Source organism: Corticium candelabrum, chromosome 15 (assembly GCF_963422355.1).
Source record: "Corticium candelabrum chromosome 15, ooCorCand1.1, whole genome shotgun sequence".
Taxonomy (NCBI): domain Eukaryota; kingdom Metazoa; phylum Porifera; class Homoscleromorpha; order Homosclerophorida; family Plakinidae; genus Corticium; species Corticium candelabrum.
Window position 1 is genome coordinate 4,291,487 of NC_085099.1, and position 19,374 is coordinate 4,310,860.

At 42.0% G+C, this 19,374-nt stretch overlaps 1 protein-coding gene across 1 annotated transcript; it reads right to left on the reverse strand.

Annotated features, from left to right (window-relative positions):
* Positions 1-38: 38 nt before the first annotated feature.
* LOC134191506 (fibrillin-2-like) lies at positions 39-18,356 on the reverse strand. The gene is made up of 17 exons (XM_062660128.1): positions 18,320-18,356; positions 17,960-18,222; positions 17,493-17,690; positions 16,363-16,601; positions 16,043-16,307; positions 15,033-15,084; positions 14,320-14,518; positions 12,220-13,996; positions 11,489-12,160; positions 10,143-10,908; positions 9,862-10,080; positions 4,505-8,968; positions 4,008-4,136; positions 3,252-3,950; positions 2,932-3,060; positions 2,516-2,644; positions 39-2,447 (listed from the first exon to the last, which is right to left on the reverse strand). Exons 1-17 carry the CDS (start codon positions 18,354-18,356, stop codon positions 274-276), a joined length of 12,411 nt encoding a protein of 4,136 aa, XP_062516112.1. The 3' UTR covers positions 39-273.
* Positions 18,357-19,374: the final 1,018 nt, after the last annotated feature.

Genomic DNA, 19,374 nt, shown 5'->3' on the forward strand with positions numbered 1-19,374 from the left:
ATATCCTAACGCGCGAGACACTGGCACTGCTCCTTATTTTGATGTTTGATTGTAGAAACAGTCTTACACCAGGTAGTGCAAACACAGTTTACAAACACTGTAAAAGTTGTCTATAGTGTCATTCTTATTACGAGTTGTCACAGCTCTCGATCGTTAACCCCAACTTTCTGCTTAATTAATTAATCAATTAATCACAGAATTAATTAATAACAACTATGCAGCAAATTGTCTTTAGTAATCACTGACCCCACATAATTTTTCTGCATTGTAGCACTATATGAGCCTCTCTTCGTGATCTTCTCTCTCCCTCTCTAGTATATTAATTCCCAGTGCTTCTTCGTTGTCACTTGGACTGTAGACTCCCGAATGAGACTTAGCTCGTTTCAAGTAGATCACAATTGCAACAATGATAACAACAATAAGGACAACGATGATGACAATAGCAACAACAGCAATACTGACAGTATCGAAATCACTCGAAGATTCAGCAGTTATGATCACATTGCATGATGGACCGTTCATGCCAGTTCCAGTGCAATCACACTCATGTCCTCCTGGTCGAGGAACACACTTGCCTTCTCCACAAGAAATTACACTACAAAGATCCGTCTCACAAAGATCTCCAATAAATCCATCTAGACACGTGCAATGATAACCTCCCTCTGCATTCACACAAGTTGAGCGATGCTGACAACGGTGCTGATTGTTCAGACATTCGTCTACATCGTCAGAACACACGATTCCTTCAAATCCGGTGGAACTGCAATTGCATAGAAAACTGCCGTAAGCATTAGTACAGTTGCCAGAATTTAGACACGGTATCAGTACAGAACACTCGTCGACGTCGCTCTCACAATGTCTACCAGTGAATCCATCTCTGCAGTTACATAAATAGCTATTGATGCTATCTTGACAAGTGCCATTGTTCGTACACGGAGAAGACACGCAGTCATCAATGTCGACTTCACATTGACTACCAGTCACTCCAGTAACACAACGACACGTGTATCCACTCACACGATCCTCGCAACTACCAGCATATTGGCATGGATTCGAACTGCACTCGTCGATATCTATTTGACATGTTGATCCTGTGTAACCAACAGGACAGGCACAGATATAGCCATTGACTCCATTGTTGCACGTCCCATTGATACACGGACTTGATACACACTCATCAATGTCAGTTTCACATGTTGTCCCCGTAAATCCGGCCACACAACTACAACTATAGTCGTTGATAAGATCGATACATGCACCATTCTGGCAAGGTTGTGACAAGCACTCGTCAATCTCACTGTCGCAGTCGCTGCCAGTAAATCCAGGTGCACACTGACATATGTATCCATCCACTTGGTCTACACAAGTGCTACCATTTAGACAAGGAGATCCAGCACAATCGTCTACATTTGTTTCACACATTAGTCCAGTGAAACCAACTGAACACATGCATGTGTAACCATCAATTATATCCGTGCAAGTTCCATAATTGAAGCATGGGTTAGAAGCACATTCGTTGATTTCAGTAGCGCAGTTGATTCCTGTATAACCCTGGATGCAGTTACATTGATATCCATCAATCAGTTCGAGACATGTGGCATTGTTATGGCACGGTTGAGACTGACATTCCAGCAGCTCTGTCTGACACAGAGTGCCAGTAAAACCGTTTCTGCACTCACATGAATATCTACCGATATCATCTCGGCATGTGCCTGTATTCATACACGGAGATGACGCACACTCGTCAATGTTTGACTCACACAGAGTGCCTGTATATCCAGTCACACAATTACAACTATACCTGTTGACGTGATCGATACAAGCGCCATTCTGACAAGGTTGTGACATACACTCGTCAAACTCGATATCACAGTTTGTACCGGTAAAGCCAGACACACACTGACAAATGTATCCATTCACTTGATCTACACAAGTACTACCGTTCTTGCAAGGAGACGTAACACAGTCATCTATATCTGTTTCACATGTGATTCCAGTGAAACCACTTAAACACGTGCAAACGTACCCATTTGTTGCATCTGCACATGATGCAGAATTCAAACAAGGGTTAGATGTACATTCATCAATATCTGTCGAACAGTCGATTCCTGTATAACCCTGACTGCAGATGCATTGATACCCATTCACATAATCCAAGCACGTACTGTTGAAATGACACGGACTAGAAAAACATTCGTTGATGTCAGCGCCACACAATACACCTGTGTACCCATTTTGACAAGAACAAGAAAACGTGTTGACACTGTCCAGGCATGTGGCATTATTCTGACACTTGTTCACATTGCAGTCGTCTATATTAGTTTCACAACGGATCCCGGTAAATCCAGGAGAGCACGTACACAAGCCATTAAAACGGTCACACGTGGAGTTGTTCTCGCACAAACATTGGTTGGAGCAATTCATTCCAAACCGGTTATCTATGCATGCTAAAAGACAATAGAAAAACATGTCTTTGTGTGACTATTTAATTAAGCTCAGTTACAACACGCAATACCTTGCAAGCAGTTGAGTCCTGTCCAACCCGCTGTGCAGTTGCACTCACCGGTTACATGATGACACAAGGCACCATTTTGACAACTGCACACTTGGCTGCACTGTTCACCAAACGTGCTATTACTGCATTCTAAATTCACAAACACTTATTACTATGTAGTTAATAATTCAAATATGCACGTAATTCTACACATTATTGGAGGAGTGAGGTGAGTGCTTGAGAACGAAGTTACACATTATGTATAAAAAGCGACATAAATTGCACACACAACAAACGATTGTATACACAAAACGGCATATGGCATGAAATAAAACAACCTGAATAACCAAATGCCTTAAATGGTATCCTGTCTGTATGAAACGATGGAAAACATGTCTGTGTGACTTTTTAAGTTAAGCAGTTACAAAATGCAATACCTTGTGAGCAGTTGCGTCCTGTCCAACCTGCTGTGCACTTGCACTCACCGGTTACATGATGACACAAGGCACCATTTTGACAACCGCACACCTGGCTGCACTGCTCACCAAATGTGCCATTATTGCATTCTAAATTCACAAAACATGTATTAAGTAACATTTCAATATCATAACTGTTAGCACAACTGATAGTGCATCTCCTCTTGTGTGTCTCATTCTAATTATTTGGTTTGTACAAACATTCATGTGTATGTTATTAAAGTGGTCATTGTTTCATTCATCTTCGAGTTATGTCAGTGAATTGCTGCCACTTTACTTACCATCAGAGCAGTTAGTCCCTTGAAAGCCTGACGCACACAGGCACACATATCCATTTTCTTCATCTATGCATGTACCATCATTTAGACAGGAATTTGAGCTACACTCATCAATGTCTGTTTCACAATGAATTCCTGAATAGCCAAGCCTGCAGCCACAACTGTAGCGATTTGTCTCCTCCCTGCAAGTACCATTGTTCATACATGGTGTAGACATGCATTCATCTACTTCACTTTCACAGTTTTCGCCAGTATAACCATCAGAACACAAACAATTGAAACTATTAATGTGGTCCTCACATGTTCCATTGTTAAGACAGGAATTCAATTCACACTCATCCACATCAGTCTCACACTGATCGCCTGTGTATCCTAGCTGGCATAAACAACTAAAACCAGCCAAACCATCTTGACAAGTGCCATTGTATTGGCAAGGACGTGATCTGCATTCATCTATTTCTTCATGGCAGTCACTACCGGTAATACCAACAGGACATACACAAATGTATCCACCTACAATGTCTGTGCAGGTGCCATTGTTCTGACAAGGGCTTGCCTTGCAATCATCTATGTTTGTCTCACAGTAAATCCCAGTGTATCCAGAAGAGCAAGCACACGCTCCATCGAAGCGATCACATGTAGAATTGTTTTCACACAAACACTGGTTGGAGCAATTCACTCCAAACTGGCCATTCATACATGCTACAACACATAATAGAATAATGCCATTGTGCAAACGCTATAAGCTCAACTGCATACCTTGTGAGCAGTTGTGTCCTGTCCAACCAGCTGTGCAGTTACACTCTCCAGTCCTGTGATGACACAATGCACCATTCTGACAACTACAGACTTGGCTGCACTGCTCACCAAACATGCCAATGTTGCATTCTAGAGTAAAAATACAAATAAGTCAACTTTGAAAAAATGATCTGAAAAATAAAGATCCTATTCAATAGAAATTATAGCATTTCACGCACTTAGTGTTTAAATTGGCTACTAATTCAATTATTAAGCTGTATAAATCCAAAACGTGTGTACTAAAGGTCATGAAAATCCTGCTTGCAAACAACAGCAGTTTGTGTCAAGGCTACATAGCGTGATGGCCAATTACTGTCAAGGAGCCCTTACAACCTCAATCAAATAAACTCAGTACATGTATCTTTCCGAACCATAAATTAACTTATTCACATTTACCAATTCTATGTTTGACATTTAATTCATAGGTACTGACAGTGAATTGCTACCAATTTACTTACTATCAGAGCAGTTTGTTCCTTGAAAGCCTGAAGCACACGTGCACACATATCCATTTTCTTCATCTATGCACGTGCCATCATTTAGACATGGCTTTGAGCTACACTGATCAATGTCTGTTTCACAATGAATTCCTGAATAGCCGGACCTGCAGTCACAAATGTAGCGATTTGTCTCATCTCGACAAGTACCATTGTTCATACATGGTGTAGACACGCATTCATCCACTTCACTTTCACAGCTTTCACCAGTGTACCCATCATGACACAAACAATTATAACCATTAACTTGGTCCTCACACGTTCCATTGTTAAGACAGGAATTCAATCCACACTCATCAATCTCAGTCTCACACTGATCGCCCGTGTATCCTAAATGGCATACACAATTGTAACCATTAACTTGGTCCTCACATGCTCCATTGTTATAACAGGAATTCAATCCACACTCATTGATATCAGTCTCACACTGATTGCCCGTGTACCCTAAATGGCATACACAATTGTAACCATTAACTTGGTCCTGACAAGTCCCATTGTTAAGACAGGAATTCAATGAACACTCATTGATATCAGTTTCACATTGATCACCTGTGTATCCTAACTGGCATAAACAACTAAAACCATTCAAACCATCTTGACAAGTGCCATTGTAATGGCAAGGACGTGATCTGCATTCATCTATTTCTTCATGGCAGTCACTACCGGTAATACCAGTAGGACATACACAAATGTATCCACCTACAATGTCTGTGCAGGTGCCATTGTTCTGACAAGGGTTAGACTTGCAATCATCTACATTTGTTTCACAGCTCTTTCCAAAAAAGCCGTGAGTGCAGTTACAGCTATAGTCATTGACTAAATCAGTGCAAGTGCCATTGTTTCTACACGGGCCAAATGCACACTCGTTGACATTGACACTGCATAATGGTCCTGTAAATCCAGCTTGACAGGTGCAATTAAAAGCGTCAACATCATCAATGCATGTTCCATTCATGCACGGGTTAGAATCACATTCATTCACATTTGTTTCACAACTAGAACCTGTAAATCCATTTAGACATTGACACAAGAAACCATTTGCTTGGTCAATGCAGCTTCCACTGTTTTGGCAAGGATTACTATCACATTCATCAATGTCCACTTCACAGTGTAGCCCACTTGATCCACTAGAGCAATCGCAATAATATCCATTGACCTGGTCTACACATGTGCCACGAACACATGGATTTGATAAACATTCATCAAGCTCTGAATCGCAAGCACTTCCAGTAAACCCAACCGAACAATTACAAGTGTAGCCATCAGCTTGGTGCAGGCAAGTGCCATTAACACAAGGATTTGACATGCAATTGTCAATCTGTATTAGCTCTGTCTGACATACATCACCAGAGTATCCTTCAAGACAAACACATGTAAAACTGTCAATATGGTCAACACAGCTACCTCTATTCCAGCAAGGAAATGAATCGCATTCATTTACATCGGTTCCGCAATTTGAGCCAGTAAAACCAAGTAGACACTCACACTCATAACCATTGACCTTGTCACTGCAAATTCCATTGCCCAAACATGGATCTGGTTGACAGTCATCAATGTTAGTTTCACAATCTTTTCCTGTGAATCCTTCAGAGCAGGTACACTCGTAGTTGTTTACTAGATCTCTGCATGTCCCATTTCTGCATGGTTGCAATGTCAGGCATTCGTTGACCTCAGTTTGACAGTTTCTTCCTTCATAGCCATCTTCGCATGTGCATGTGTAGTTTCCACTCTCCGTTTCATTACAAGTCCCATTATTTTGACATGGATATGCCTGACAAGCAGTAACTTCTGTTTCACAGGAAGTTCCAGTCGCATCTTCAGGACAAATACATACATACTGACCTATTTCATCACGACAAGTCCCTTGGAAACACGGATTAGACAAACATTCATCAATTTCCAAGTCACAGTCTACTCCAGTAAACCCATTCACGCAGATACATACATATCCACCAATGTCGTCTACACAAGAACCATTAATACAAGGAGAACTAGCACATTCATCAATTTCTGTCTCGCACATCATGCCTGTGTAGGCATCCAGACAGTCACAAGTAAATCCATTTGAGTCTCTAAAACAAGTCCCTTGATTCTGACATGGTTGTGACCGACAGTCATCTATTTCACTCTCACACTGTATGCCTGTAAACATAGGCGGACACTGACAGAAAAACTGGCCAATGCCATCCAAGCATGTTGCTCCGTTTAAACACGGACGAGACTCACATTCGTTAATGTTAACTTCACAACGAGATCCCGTGTATCCCAAAGAGCAGTTACATGTGAATGTTCCATGTCCACTATTGCAGATGCCATGACCATTACAAGGCAACACAGTGTGAGAACATAAATCAACAGACAACTCACAAAAGTGTCCCGTATATGAAAACCTGCAAAAGCATTCAAACCGATTGCCCATATCTTGACAGATACCACCATTATGGCAAGGGTTTGAGTCACATTCATTGAAGTTATCCTGACAAAACTCTCCAGTAAAACTGTCAGTGCACACACATCTAAAGCCTCCAAAAGTATCAATACATGTACCCCCATTTCTGCACGGCATACCACTGCATTCATCCACATTGACTTCACAACTAGCACCAGTGAATCCATCTTGACACACGCACGAGAAACTATTGACTCCATCCTTACACGTTCCGTTGTTCAAACAATACGATACAGAACAATTGTCGATATCCGTTTCACAGTTGATTCCTGTGTAACCAACCACACAGGAGCAGATGTAGCCATCCAATGTGTCCATACAGCTACCTCCGTTTTGACATGGCACTGCATCACATTCGGCCAGTTCAATGTCACAGTGATGACCAGTGTAGTCATTTAAGCACATACATCGGTAGCCTGATGTGGTGTCTACACAAGACCCATTGTTCTGACATGGACTTGATGCACACTCATCGACATTAGTCTCACACGTCACACCAAACCATCCACTAGTACAAGCACATTCATATCCACCCACCAAATCTGTACATGTCCCTCCATTCTGACATGGCATACTAAAACATTCATTGATTTGAATGTCACAAAGAGAGCCAGTAAAGCCATTGGAACAAAGACAGCTGTAGCCGGTTATCCCATCTCTACATGTCCCATTGACACACATATTGGTCACACAATCATCCACATTTGTTTCACAAAATATGCCAGTATACCCCTGGTGGCACATGCAGACAAAATGTGACACGGAGTCGGTACAGTTTCCTTCGTTTACACACGGCAGAGATGCACACTCATCAATTTCTACCTCACACAGCCTCCCTGTGTATCCAGGCAAGCAAGAACATACATACTCTGCTATTCCGTTGTGACACATTGCTCCATTTTGACATGGATTAGACACACACTCAGTCATATTATTCTCACAGCTGTAGCCTGTGTACCCTATTTGACAGTCACAGACAAAGTGTCCCACAAGATCTCTACACGTGCCACTGTTCTGGCAAGGGTTTGATGCACACTCATTTATCTCGGTCTCGCAGTCCATACCTGCAAATCCATCAGCACAGAAACAGTCATATCTGCTTACATCATTTCTACACATACCTCCATTCATGCACGGTAATGATATGCACTCATTGATATCCATACTGCAGTTTCTACCTGTCAATCCTGAAGGACAGACACATCTGTATCCATTGATTTCATCAATGCATGTCCCATTGTTACATGGACTGTAGATGATGCACTCATCAAGTTCTGAGTCACAATCAAGACCAGAAAATCCTGGCATGCACACACAAGAATAAGAGTTTATGCCATCAACACAAGTTGCATTGTTCTGACACATATCAATCAATGCACAATCATCAATGTTCGTCTCACAGTGCAAACCTGTGAATCCAACAGGACACATACATGTAAAGGTACCATGCTTGTTCATACATGTTCCATCATTTAGACATGGTGATAAGTCACACTCATCCACATCTGCCTCACACTCTAAACCAGTGTAGCCTGCCATGCAAAGACAACGGTACGTTGCAGCCAGTTCTTGGCATGTGCCAGAGTTCTGACATGGACTTGAGTCACAAAACCGTAGATCTAACTCGCAATTAGTCCCGGTAAATTTTCCTTTGCAAGTGCAACTGTATGATCCACTTCCATCTGTACATGTACCATTGTTTTGACAAGGTTTCGACATACATTCATCAATGTTCACTTCACAATCAACTCCACTAAATCCTTCATCACACATACACACTCGTGCACCCCACGTGTCGTAACAAACACCATGAACGGTACAGGGTACATCCAAACAAGCATTTCGTTGTCTACATCCTGACAAGACATCTGTTAAATCAGATTGAATGGAAGGTTCAGATGAGAAGAACTTCACATCCTGACCATCAAATGACACATTGACTATGCATCCTTCAAAATGATCTTGGGACAATGACTCTGAAATGCAACATATGTATTAATGTGTATAATCAATAATATGTATACAAAATAACAAAAAGACTGACAGTAAATTATTTGTAATTTCAACATAAATACAGCAATCACAAATACAAAATTCACTGTTGTATTATGGTAAATACGTAATAACAATTCCTACTTTCAATTTCAACAAATTTTAAGTCAATACTTAATGTAGAAACTGATGTAGACCATTTCTCATCTCTCAACTACTTCTGAGTAAACAAATTGTGAAGTCGTCCTTGTAATTTCTAGCTAGTTTCTGAGTAAATTTAATTCCAATAAGGCCACATAAACTTAATTGATTCTCGTCCTCCTGTCGTCCTGTTCTCGGTGCAGTGGGTGGTAAATTTAAATCTAATATGTGTTTTCTGTCAAGTGAGCAGTGCATTATTGTGGTACCAAACTCATCAGGCACTGCAGCAAAGTTATCCTAGCTGTCCGGAGGCTTATCTGCTGTACAAGTAAACAAAGCACCCTAACTCTAACCCATAACCCTAACGCACTCAAACCAGTTCTTCAGAATCCAACATTCCAAATGTTGACATCTATTGTAGCAATGACAAACACTGTCTCTGCTACATCACTACCATAATTCCTCCTTCTGCAAAGAGACCAAACCAAGTAATAACTTGTGTTTAGTTGGGGCCTAAAAGTTGGAGCAGAAGAAAATGAGAATCCAATAATTAAGTTTATGTGGCACAAATATAAGAATACAGTTTAGCTGTGGTTTGCTGTCCATTGGATTTTGTCCACTACAGTTCAACAACAAACATAAGCATCAAAACATCCTATTACACTCGTCTCCACACACTCAGTTTCAATAATCTGAAAATTGACACACATTGCTCTAGTCTCATATTGTGCCATACCTTCATTGCTAATGCCACTGTAGTCTTCAATGCCTCCAATGTGAACGTATGTAAATCCATTTCTCTGCACATCCAGTCTCGTAAAGTTGCCTGGTGTCACACCTTGCACAGTGAAATTAGAATCCAGTGTCAGGAAAAATTCTCTATTAGATCGTTTCCACTGCACTGCATGCCATTGTCCATCGGACACTGTCTGTGTCACAGTAACTCTGCTAGCCCCTACGTGTAGCAAGACACACACTTCACTTACATAAAACTACACATACAGTTACAGCAACTACCTTGTCCCAAGTGAACTGCCAAGTTTACATGACCACCTGCTATTTCAAGACTAAAGTAGTCATCTGTCGTCCTGCCAATACTTGTTGGCTGCCAACCGGCATGTAAAAGAGTTCCATCGAAATCACGTGTTCGAAAGCTTAAAGAGCCGGATGTGGCAGAAAACCCCACAGACTCGTGAACTTTAAATTGAGCCACACTTGCGTTTCCATTAAACGATGCAGGTGCAACTTCCTCGCAAACTGCGCCTTGGTAATCAGTCTGGCAATCACAGTTATAACCCATCCAGTGTGCTACACAGACACCACCATTTCTGCATGGATTAGCAGCACACATTTCATCTCTCCTGCATCCTGCAGTTGCAGATGGTGGATCATGATCAGAATAAGAAATAGATGGTGATTGAAGATCTTGCAAAACACCATTGATGGTAACATTGCGAACACAGCCATTAATCCCTGATGTTGATTTCACAGCCGTAGAAAGACGAACAAAATCTGCAACAAAATTCTGTAAACTGCCGAGAAAGATTACTGATGCTAAAGGCTGTACAAGAGTCAAAGAGCTGCTTGCAGAGTGAAGACAAGTAGAAGACTGTAATCGAGTTTCTAAAGCCGTGCCACTGACTGTCACAGATATATGCTGCCAATCATCATTGGATATATTGCACAATATCGAGTCATTCAACACAGATCCATTTGATGTGACAGTCACATAAAGAGCTTGACTGCCCAGTTCAATAGCCAAGTGGTCCGAGTCACTGTTGTTCTACAAAACAGCTTTAATCATGAAAATCACACAACAACCACAATCATTAGTAAACTACACGTATTAATGATTATCGCATTATTTTAGGATATTTCCTAAAACTTTCTTTCAAGTATCCACAAATAGAGGAAATGTAACAAGTGAGAAAAGTATCACGAGAAGATGTACTAATTCAACCTCCTGCTTCCATAGCTCCATATTTTACAGAAACTGTGAGTCATGCCAGGATACCGTCTGTGGCAATTTACAAGGATATCTGCACAGAAGATTGATGGCAGGATGTTTGTCCATGTAGTCATAGCTAAAGCCAGCAGAAAATTGATTTGAAAAAAGCAATTACAGAAAACCAGATATAGTTCCCTCAAGTATCCCGCTGTTGTAATTTTTTTGAAAAAACTGATTTGATTTTAAAAATACTGTAATATTAAATTACCAATAATTAATAAAAAAAATTAGCATATATTAATAACTAAACTAAGTTTAGCGTAATTCTATTATTACTATAATGCAAAAAGTTAATATTAATACTAACAACTATACTAAACAAGTAAGAGACAGTCTGATGCTAGTAGAAACTTACGTCGGCAATGTAGAACAAAACTCCTTCATTCACAACCGTAACAAATTCCAATGAAACAGAAAAGATGGACGATGGCATAAAATGAAGCCCTTGGTTGTCAAGAAAGTTAGCAGTAGTTTGCAGCTGACAGTCTTCATCATTAAATCCGACAGCACAACTGCATGTGAAATCATCCCACAGATCAATACAAGTGGCACCATTGGAACAAGGCTGTGAGTCACACGGTGATGACGTACGACATCCAGGTACTGGCAGACTGTCATTTCCATCACCCAGTAGGTCTAGCAGTTGACTGTTTACATACACATTCCTAATGCAGCCTGTCATGCCAACTGCACTAAGCAAGTACGGATCAGAATTGGCGACTGCGGCATCAACACCGCCAAAGAAGAGAGGATATTTCAAGTTCAAGCTACTGAATGTTTGATGCGATTGAACAGTTGCACGACAACCAGAGCTGAGAGTTGAGTCACACACATTACGATCCAATGTAATAGTCACAGTTGGTGCTAGCGAGTTGACATGCACATGGTGAAATCGACCGTCGTTTAAATTCTCACCAATTTCTGTGCTCACAATTCCATCCACGGTGCCCGTATTATAGGTTATGCGAATCTGTCCCTTAACTAGTTCAACAGCTATGTGATCCATATCATTCAACCTTCCACTTCCCTACAAACAAACACACTTCAGATCAAAACAAGCAAAGTAACATTAAAAGTTATCATTACGAGGCCTCCGTTGAAGAATATAATACCATCAGAAAGACTTGTCACAAAGTCAAACTCAATGACAATTTGTCTCATTCCACTGAGTGGAGTCTGCAGTATTGAGTACGTCAGACCATCGTATGTTACTTGAATGACCGTCTCACATGTTGTTCCTGTAAAAGCAACAGGGCAAGAACACGTGTATGACTGGAAGCCATCTGTACATGTGCCTCCATTTAGACACGGACGAGAAGAACATTCGTCAACCTCTGATTCACAGTTGTATCCCACGTAACCTCCAATACACACACACTCATATCCACGCCACTCGGATGCATTAAACGTTGTGTTTAACGTTGGAATACTAAGTTCATTACATGTCCCTTGATTGACACATGGATTAGTGCTACATTCATTTATGTCTACATTGCAAAGAGTAGAAGTGAAGAACACAGGGCAGACGCAGCTAAATGAATCAACATCGTCAATGCATGTTGCTCCATTGAGACACGGCTCTGACAAACACTCGTCAACATCTTGATCGCAGTTGATGCCTTCATAGCCAGAAGCACATGTACAGTTATAACTGCCAATATCATCCACACAAGTTCCACCATTATCACACGGATTTGATTCACACTCGTTGACGTCCACGTCACATGTCGTTCCTGTGTAAGCAGCTAAACATGTACACATATATCCATCTACCCTTTCCCAACATGTTCCATCGTTAAGACAGGGAGCCGACCGACATTCATCGATCTCTATCCCACACAGCTCTCCCGTGTACCCACCAGCACACTCACACTGAAAACCTCTTAACTGGTCACGACACGTTCCATTGTTACGACACGGACTTGACTGACATACATTCACGTTGATGTCACAATTGGGGCCAGTAAACTCCAAAGAGCACTGGCACATGTATCTATTGACCAAGTCAATGCAACTGCCACCATTGACACATGGACTTGAAGTGCACTCATCGACTTCGATAAAACAGTCTTTGCCTGTGTATCCACCCATACAGTTACAACTAAAATCGCCAACTTCGTTAACGCATATGCCGCCATTCTTGCAAGGTTGAGATAAACACTCATCATACTCTAACTCACAGTGAGTACCGTAGTAACCACTCCTACAGAAACACATGACACCGTTCCCAGGAGCCATCTCTCGACATATACCATTACCACAGGGATTAGACATGCATTCGTCAATATCAACTCTACACTGGCTGCCAGTGTATCCGTCATCACAATTGCAAACAAAACTATCTTCCAAATCAAAGCAAGAACCATGGACACACGGCGAAGACAAACATTCGTCTATGTCCGACTCACAGTGTGCCCCAGTAAAACCGAGTTTGCATTGGCATTGGTAACTGTCAATCAGATCGGTACAATTACCGTTCACACAGGGATTGGAGCCACACTCGTCCACATTGACGCTACAGTTCGTTCCTGTGTAGCCTGGTGCACACAGGCATGTGTACCCGGATGCACCATCTAGACATGTTGCTCCATTGTGACATGAATTCGGAACACAGTTGTCTCTCTTCTCACACGTGATTCCCTTGTATTCTTCATGGCAACTACAGTTAAACCCATTGATACTATCGGAGCATGTTCCCCTGTTCTGACAAGGGCTAGACGCACACTCATCAGTGTTCACACAAACATCAAGCTGCTTTTCAAAGCCGTCAGCACACTCACATATAAAATCACATCTTTCACTCGGAGTAGAACACGGCGGGTAGCACACAGCTGTAGAAAGGCACCGCCCATGTGTAACTGCCCTATAACACAACAAAGATATAATTATTATTAGCAAAAATAATGCAAGAAGCTCCGGTAAACAGCTGGTATACTGTCATATTTGTTCAGCATAAACGGCACATAACTTGCAATCAGTCTGGTTGGCAAAATGTAGTTGTTAATTAATTAATTTAAATTATTAAGTAATTATTAATTAATTCATTAATTATTAATTATTAATTTAATTAATTAAGACTGCATGGTTATACATAAACATTAGACTCGTAACCACAAATTATTGCATAAGACAATTTACGGTATTAGCTTATAAAAAACGTCTACTTTTGCATCATGTTTCTACTACCTTGACTGAGACGCTGATGTGAAATTATGTAGTAATAATGGAGCTAGACCGTCATCGCTGTCGGTAAAACGAAAGTCTGCAAGACATCCACGAAATGACTGTACAGCAATAAGAGGTATGTTTGATGATGGAGGACGTCCAGGGTCTGGGATGCCGCCGACGTAAACGGGATTCTGAGCATCAAACACTACCACGTTGCCTAGAAAACAAGAGAAATGAGTATTATCAGTCGTCTTCCTATCTCACAGTACGTTGGTCTTGAATCAATTATTGAGTTGATTTCCACACATGTAGAGGTGTGGAAATTTGTCTGTGCCTGATTGCGTACAGTGTTTCAATCAGTTGGGTTATTACATTTGCACAATATACTGTATTACAGTGTGCATTACTTATACCCGTTCACACTACCACGGTTACGTAACTGAACTAAACCAAACTAAACCAAACCAAACCAAACCAAATAGTACTAAGCAACCGTGCTAGCCCATGCTCACACTGTGAGTAGGAGAAAGTGAGCAGAGAGTGCGTCGTCAAAACATGTGGGCGTGTCTCGTGCTACCTGTGCATATCTGGTATTCGCTTTTGCTTTCAGGTCATGTGATGTGTTAGTCATATGAGTTGTGTAAGTTATGTAAAGTCTTCTAAGTCGTACGAGTTAGAGTCATCTTCCGATTGAGTCATCTTCTGGTTGAGTGCTAGTCAGTCTTTGTTACATCCTGTTACAAAACCATAAGCCAACTCCAGCACCATTAGCTTGTGTTCACACTACACAACCAAACCGAACTGAACTGAACTGAACCAAACCAAACCAAAACCAAACCGTGCTGGCAAGGCAACTTGAGGTGGGCCTGCTTGGAACGGTTCGGTTCGGTTTGTTTTGGCTAGCGTTCACGGGGTTTTATACCCCATTCACACTAGCACAGCTCCAAACTTAGCCGAGCTGAGACAAGCCAGCCTGAGCTAATAAAGCGAGCCAGCCCTTTTTCACACGACGTTCTGACAAAGCAAGCCAGCAGAGTTACAGTAGGCGTGTCTCTTGGTGCGCATGCTAGATACAGACGTTGTCATGGAACAAGCTGTCCGCGCTCACTTCTCACTGGCACTAGAACCGTCTGCAGAAATATCGAGGAGAAGTACCGAGCATAGACATCGACGTCCTCTTCGTTTTGACAGGCACTACACAACCGAACCGAACCAAACCGTGCTGGCATGGCAACTTGAGGAATTTGAGGTGGGCCAACTCAGCACAGTTCGGTTCGGTTCGGTTCGGCCGGCATTCACAAGACAAAGTGAAACCGAGCCAAACCATGCCGTACCGTGCTGGCACAGTTACAAATGCTCGTGTGAATGGGGCATTAGACTGTAGCTAGACAAAATGTCACAGATCTATCAGCCAATGTCTGCTGTTTGTTACTTTTGTTCCTTCTCTAGCTGATTAGTCTTGGTATTTACTGACTTGGTGGTGAGATGACATCATGTGATGTACGCCTGCTTCCCCATCTGCCTGGCCGATGGCCTGTCTACCATCCTATCTGTCCACCATATCACATGCCCAACCACTCAATAGAAAACACATCCACTGACTCAACCTCTAACCACCCTGCTATCTAACTACCTGCTCAACTACTGTATTAGCATGTCAACTTGCTGACTTGCTTATCAACTTGTACCACACCAACTATCTGCCTGACTAGTTAACCGTATATTTGTTTGTCATTAAAACCTCACCGCCAAAATTCACATTAAAACTGGTCTCTGCTGATCGCTCTTGGGAATCCATAATCGTCACTTTAGCGTCTGTAACACCAAGCCTCTCAACAACCAGCTCATATTGGTCTCCGTCATTATACCGACGACTTGACATTCCGACAACACTTGCAGATGGTGGCATCAAGTTTAAACTCAATACAACTCTACCATCAGCGAGATATGCCATTGTATGTTCACCGTTTGCTTGACCGATGTAAAAGAGCAATCCATTGGGATACCTAAATGACAAGCTATTATAATACACTGCAGTTGTCATTATGGCATGTCAAGTACTTTGTCTGAAACTTGATAGATACTTTTGTGCTTTGAGAAGCTTGAGAGTTGACTATATGAAATGCTAAATATGACTCATTACTGTACAGAGACACAGAAGACGGCACGGTTGCTTTGCAATGATCAGGTGGACATCCATGTTGCACATTGTTCAGTGTGGCAGAAGAAAAACTGAGGACATGACTTGCAGTTTCAACAGACAAGATGCATGCATCCAGGACATGACGGAGACGAGGAATCTAAACAGAATAAGAAAAGATGTAGTCTACATACATAGTATGTGCATATTTGCAGAAAGTAAAAATAACGAAGACTGTAAACAACACTATTTCATCATGCAACAATTTCGTCAAAGTCCAGCAAGTCACCTTTCGTCAGGAAATAAATTTCAGCAGCAACTCATGAGTAACTACTTAGTACAGCATAGAGAACCTTCTGTAGGTCACAGTAAGAAGTACTCAAAATGTCATCCAATGATCGTGCTTTGAACTCCAGTGCAGCATGCGCAAAATTCATCAAGTATTCAATTTTGTCAAATACTCGTGTGTGTGTGTGTGTGTGTGTGTGTGTGTGTGTGTGTGTGTGTGTGTATGTGTGTGTTGCTGGTCCTATTTACGGTGGGTGCCAAAATTGTGACCTCAAAGTGGTCTCCAATGCCCTTGATTAATATCAATAGTAATATCAGCAAATTGACCAAGTCCAAAACTTGAAAAATCGGCTAAGTTGAGCAAACTGCTATATCCCTTAAATCAAAGATCTAAAATGCTCTTTACAGCATTAGTTGTTAATCTGTGGCCCTTGAACAGTTAGCAATGAATGCCAAGTGTATAAGACTGACCTGGTGCCACATTAATTTTGAAGCCTGGTGCCGCAATTGGCACCATCACCATGGCAATGGCATCCCTGAGCTGTGTGGTGTGGTGTGGTGTAGTGTGGTGAGTGTGTGTGTGTGGTGTAGTGTGTGTGTGTGTGTGATGTAGTGTGTGTGTGTGTGTGTGTGTGTGTGTGTGTGTGTGTGTGTGTGTGTGTGTGTGTGTGTGTGTGTGTGTGTGTGTGTGTGTGTGTGTGTGTGTGTGTGTCAGAATTTAGATTACACAGATTTAGCTACAGTATGTCCACAAAAATCTGACCTCTATTCGATTCAGATCCCTTGCTCCACCAATAAACAGCTCATTCACTCTGTTGAAAGAAAACACGTCATCCGATGAAGGAGCCCCGTGGTTTGCTACTCCATCTACAACAATAGCCAAACTGGCGTTTTCAGATGACAAACCAGTAATGCTAACTGTGTATTCTCGGCCTCTCTCCAACGGAGACGAAGAGGCAACCTGGTCAAAAAGAATAGTTAATATCACCTAGGTAGACCACTTGTGATGGGCGGTACGCTTAGTGTACGCCCGCCCACCGCGTGCATAGCAACGTGATCGCAAATCCGTACAAATTTTTTAATACATTTGCGTGCCTCGTTTCCTTGTACGTGCAAAGCGCTGAAGTATATAAAGTGCTTGCATTATATTAGAAACGAAGCTGTTGCATAATCTTGCTAGAGGGCGTTCCATGCTATGTGTAAGGAGGCGTGGCGACGATCCCCACCTACCTCTGTAGTTCTGATTCCTCGGCGAAACTGCACAAGTACATAGTCGTTGCTAATGCCGAATCCAAAGTATTCGTTCGATTTCGTTTCGCTGTACACGAGCAGTCCATCCTCATTGCAGTAGGTGAAAGTCAGCGTGAGAGAGACGCCAGCACTGGCGACGAACGCCCGGTCGGAAACAGTGACAAAACTGCTTGCGTTCTGAAAATACCAAGACTCCGACGGCGGTGGTCGCGTGGACGAAGGCGTTTGACCGTCAACGTTGACTATAAACAGAGCTGAAAAATGCAGCAAAACATTGCGTCAGAGTTTCAATTTGAATTCTCTTTAATTGTGTGTGGTTGACTTCATGTCGCTCTATACCTGCAATCAGTGAGAAAACTCCAATCCGTTGCTTCATCTTTCTAGAAATGCTGTAGACGATTTTTCAGTGCCATTCACGAGCACGCGGTGATCTTGAGTAGTCGTAAAGATATTGTAGCACACAAAAGCGTAGAAGTAAGAGAAATTGCAAGAACAGCCTCTAGCGAATAATGCCGCCTCGAGATTGACAATGCATATGTCACGTGCTCACGTGAGCACACGTACAACAAATAGCACGCGCGCTAAAAAGGCGACTTTCACTAAAATATATTAACCAATTTTTTACTTTTAGTTGTAGAAAATGCAAACCTGCGTGTTCGGTTTTTCTATACGTCAGACCTTCCAGCAAACCTGACTCAGGAGGCGTGTCGAGGCTCGAGCGTCTTGAAGAGTGGTGTACAACAAAATGCTTGAAAGCCACGCCCACTAGACGTGTGAGTCTGAAAGTGTACAATATCCTTGTGTTTGGGAGAGTAAATCAGAATAGAATGATACGTGATGTAAAATTTTGATAAAACTTTCGGTCCTATAGACAGTAATAACGCATGCAGCATTTGTGTATCCACGGGTGCATTTCTTTTAGCTCATCCAGCTAATCTAGCCGATACGCGGATTAGACGGATTACTCAACCATCTAATATGGATTAGTTGAACTAGGTAAAAGAAATGCACCCCAGGTTTGTTCCTTACCTCGCTTGCAGACCAACTCCTAGTGTCCAGACTCTTGAGCCTAGCCACCTCCTGGCTCGCCAAAACTTTGTCATCTGGGTTAGTAGCATCAGGGGTGCGAACTGGCGCTATTGCGTGATAAGCGCCAAGCGCCAAAGCTGCAGAGCCACGTCAACATGGCATGGGCATATCAGCGTATGCACACTACTAGCCGAATCCCCAGAGTTTTATCCCAGGATGCCTGCATGGCACTACATAGCTACAGGCAGAGCAACACTGTCCATGACTTTCCTTCAGAGAACTACTGTGCATGTATTCTATTTTACTCTACATAATGCACAGACAGCATTAGATGTCAGTACACGCGTGGGGCGTGTACGGTCATT

Excerpts from the sequence above, each read along its gene's own strand:
- LOC134191506 (XM_062660128.1), bottom strand. The coding sequence starts at position 18,356 with ATGAAGCAACGGATTGGAGTTTTCTCACTGATTGCAG. Across the intron at positions 15,085-16,042 it reads ATGTGAATTTTGGCGGTGAG|TGTGAACACAAGCTAATGGT; the intron begins GTTTTAATGACA and ends TTGGTTGTGTAG. Across the intron at positions 2,645-2,931 it reads AGGACGCAACTGCTCACAAG|AATGCAGTAATAGCACGTTT; the intron begins GTATTGCATTTT and ends TTGTGAATTTAG.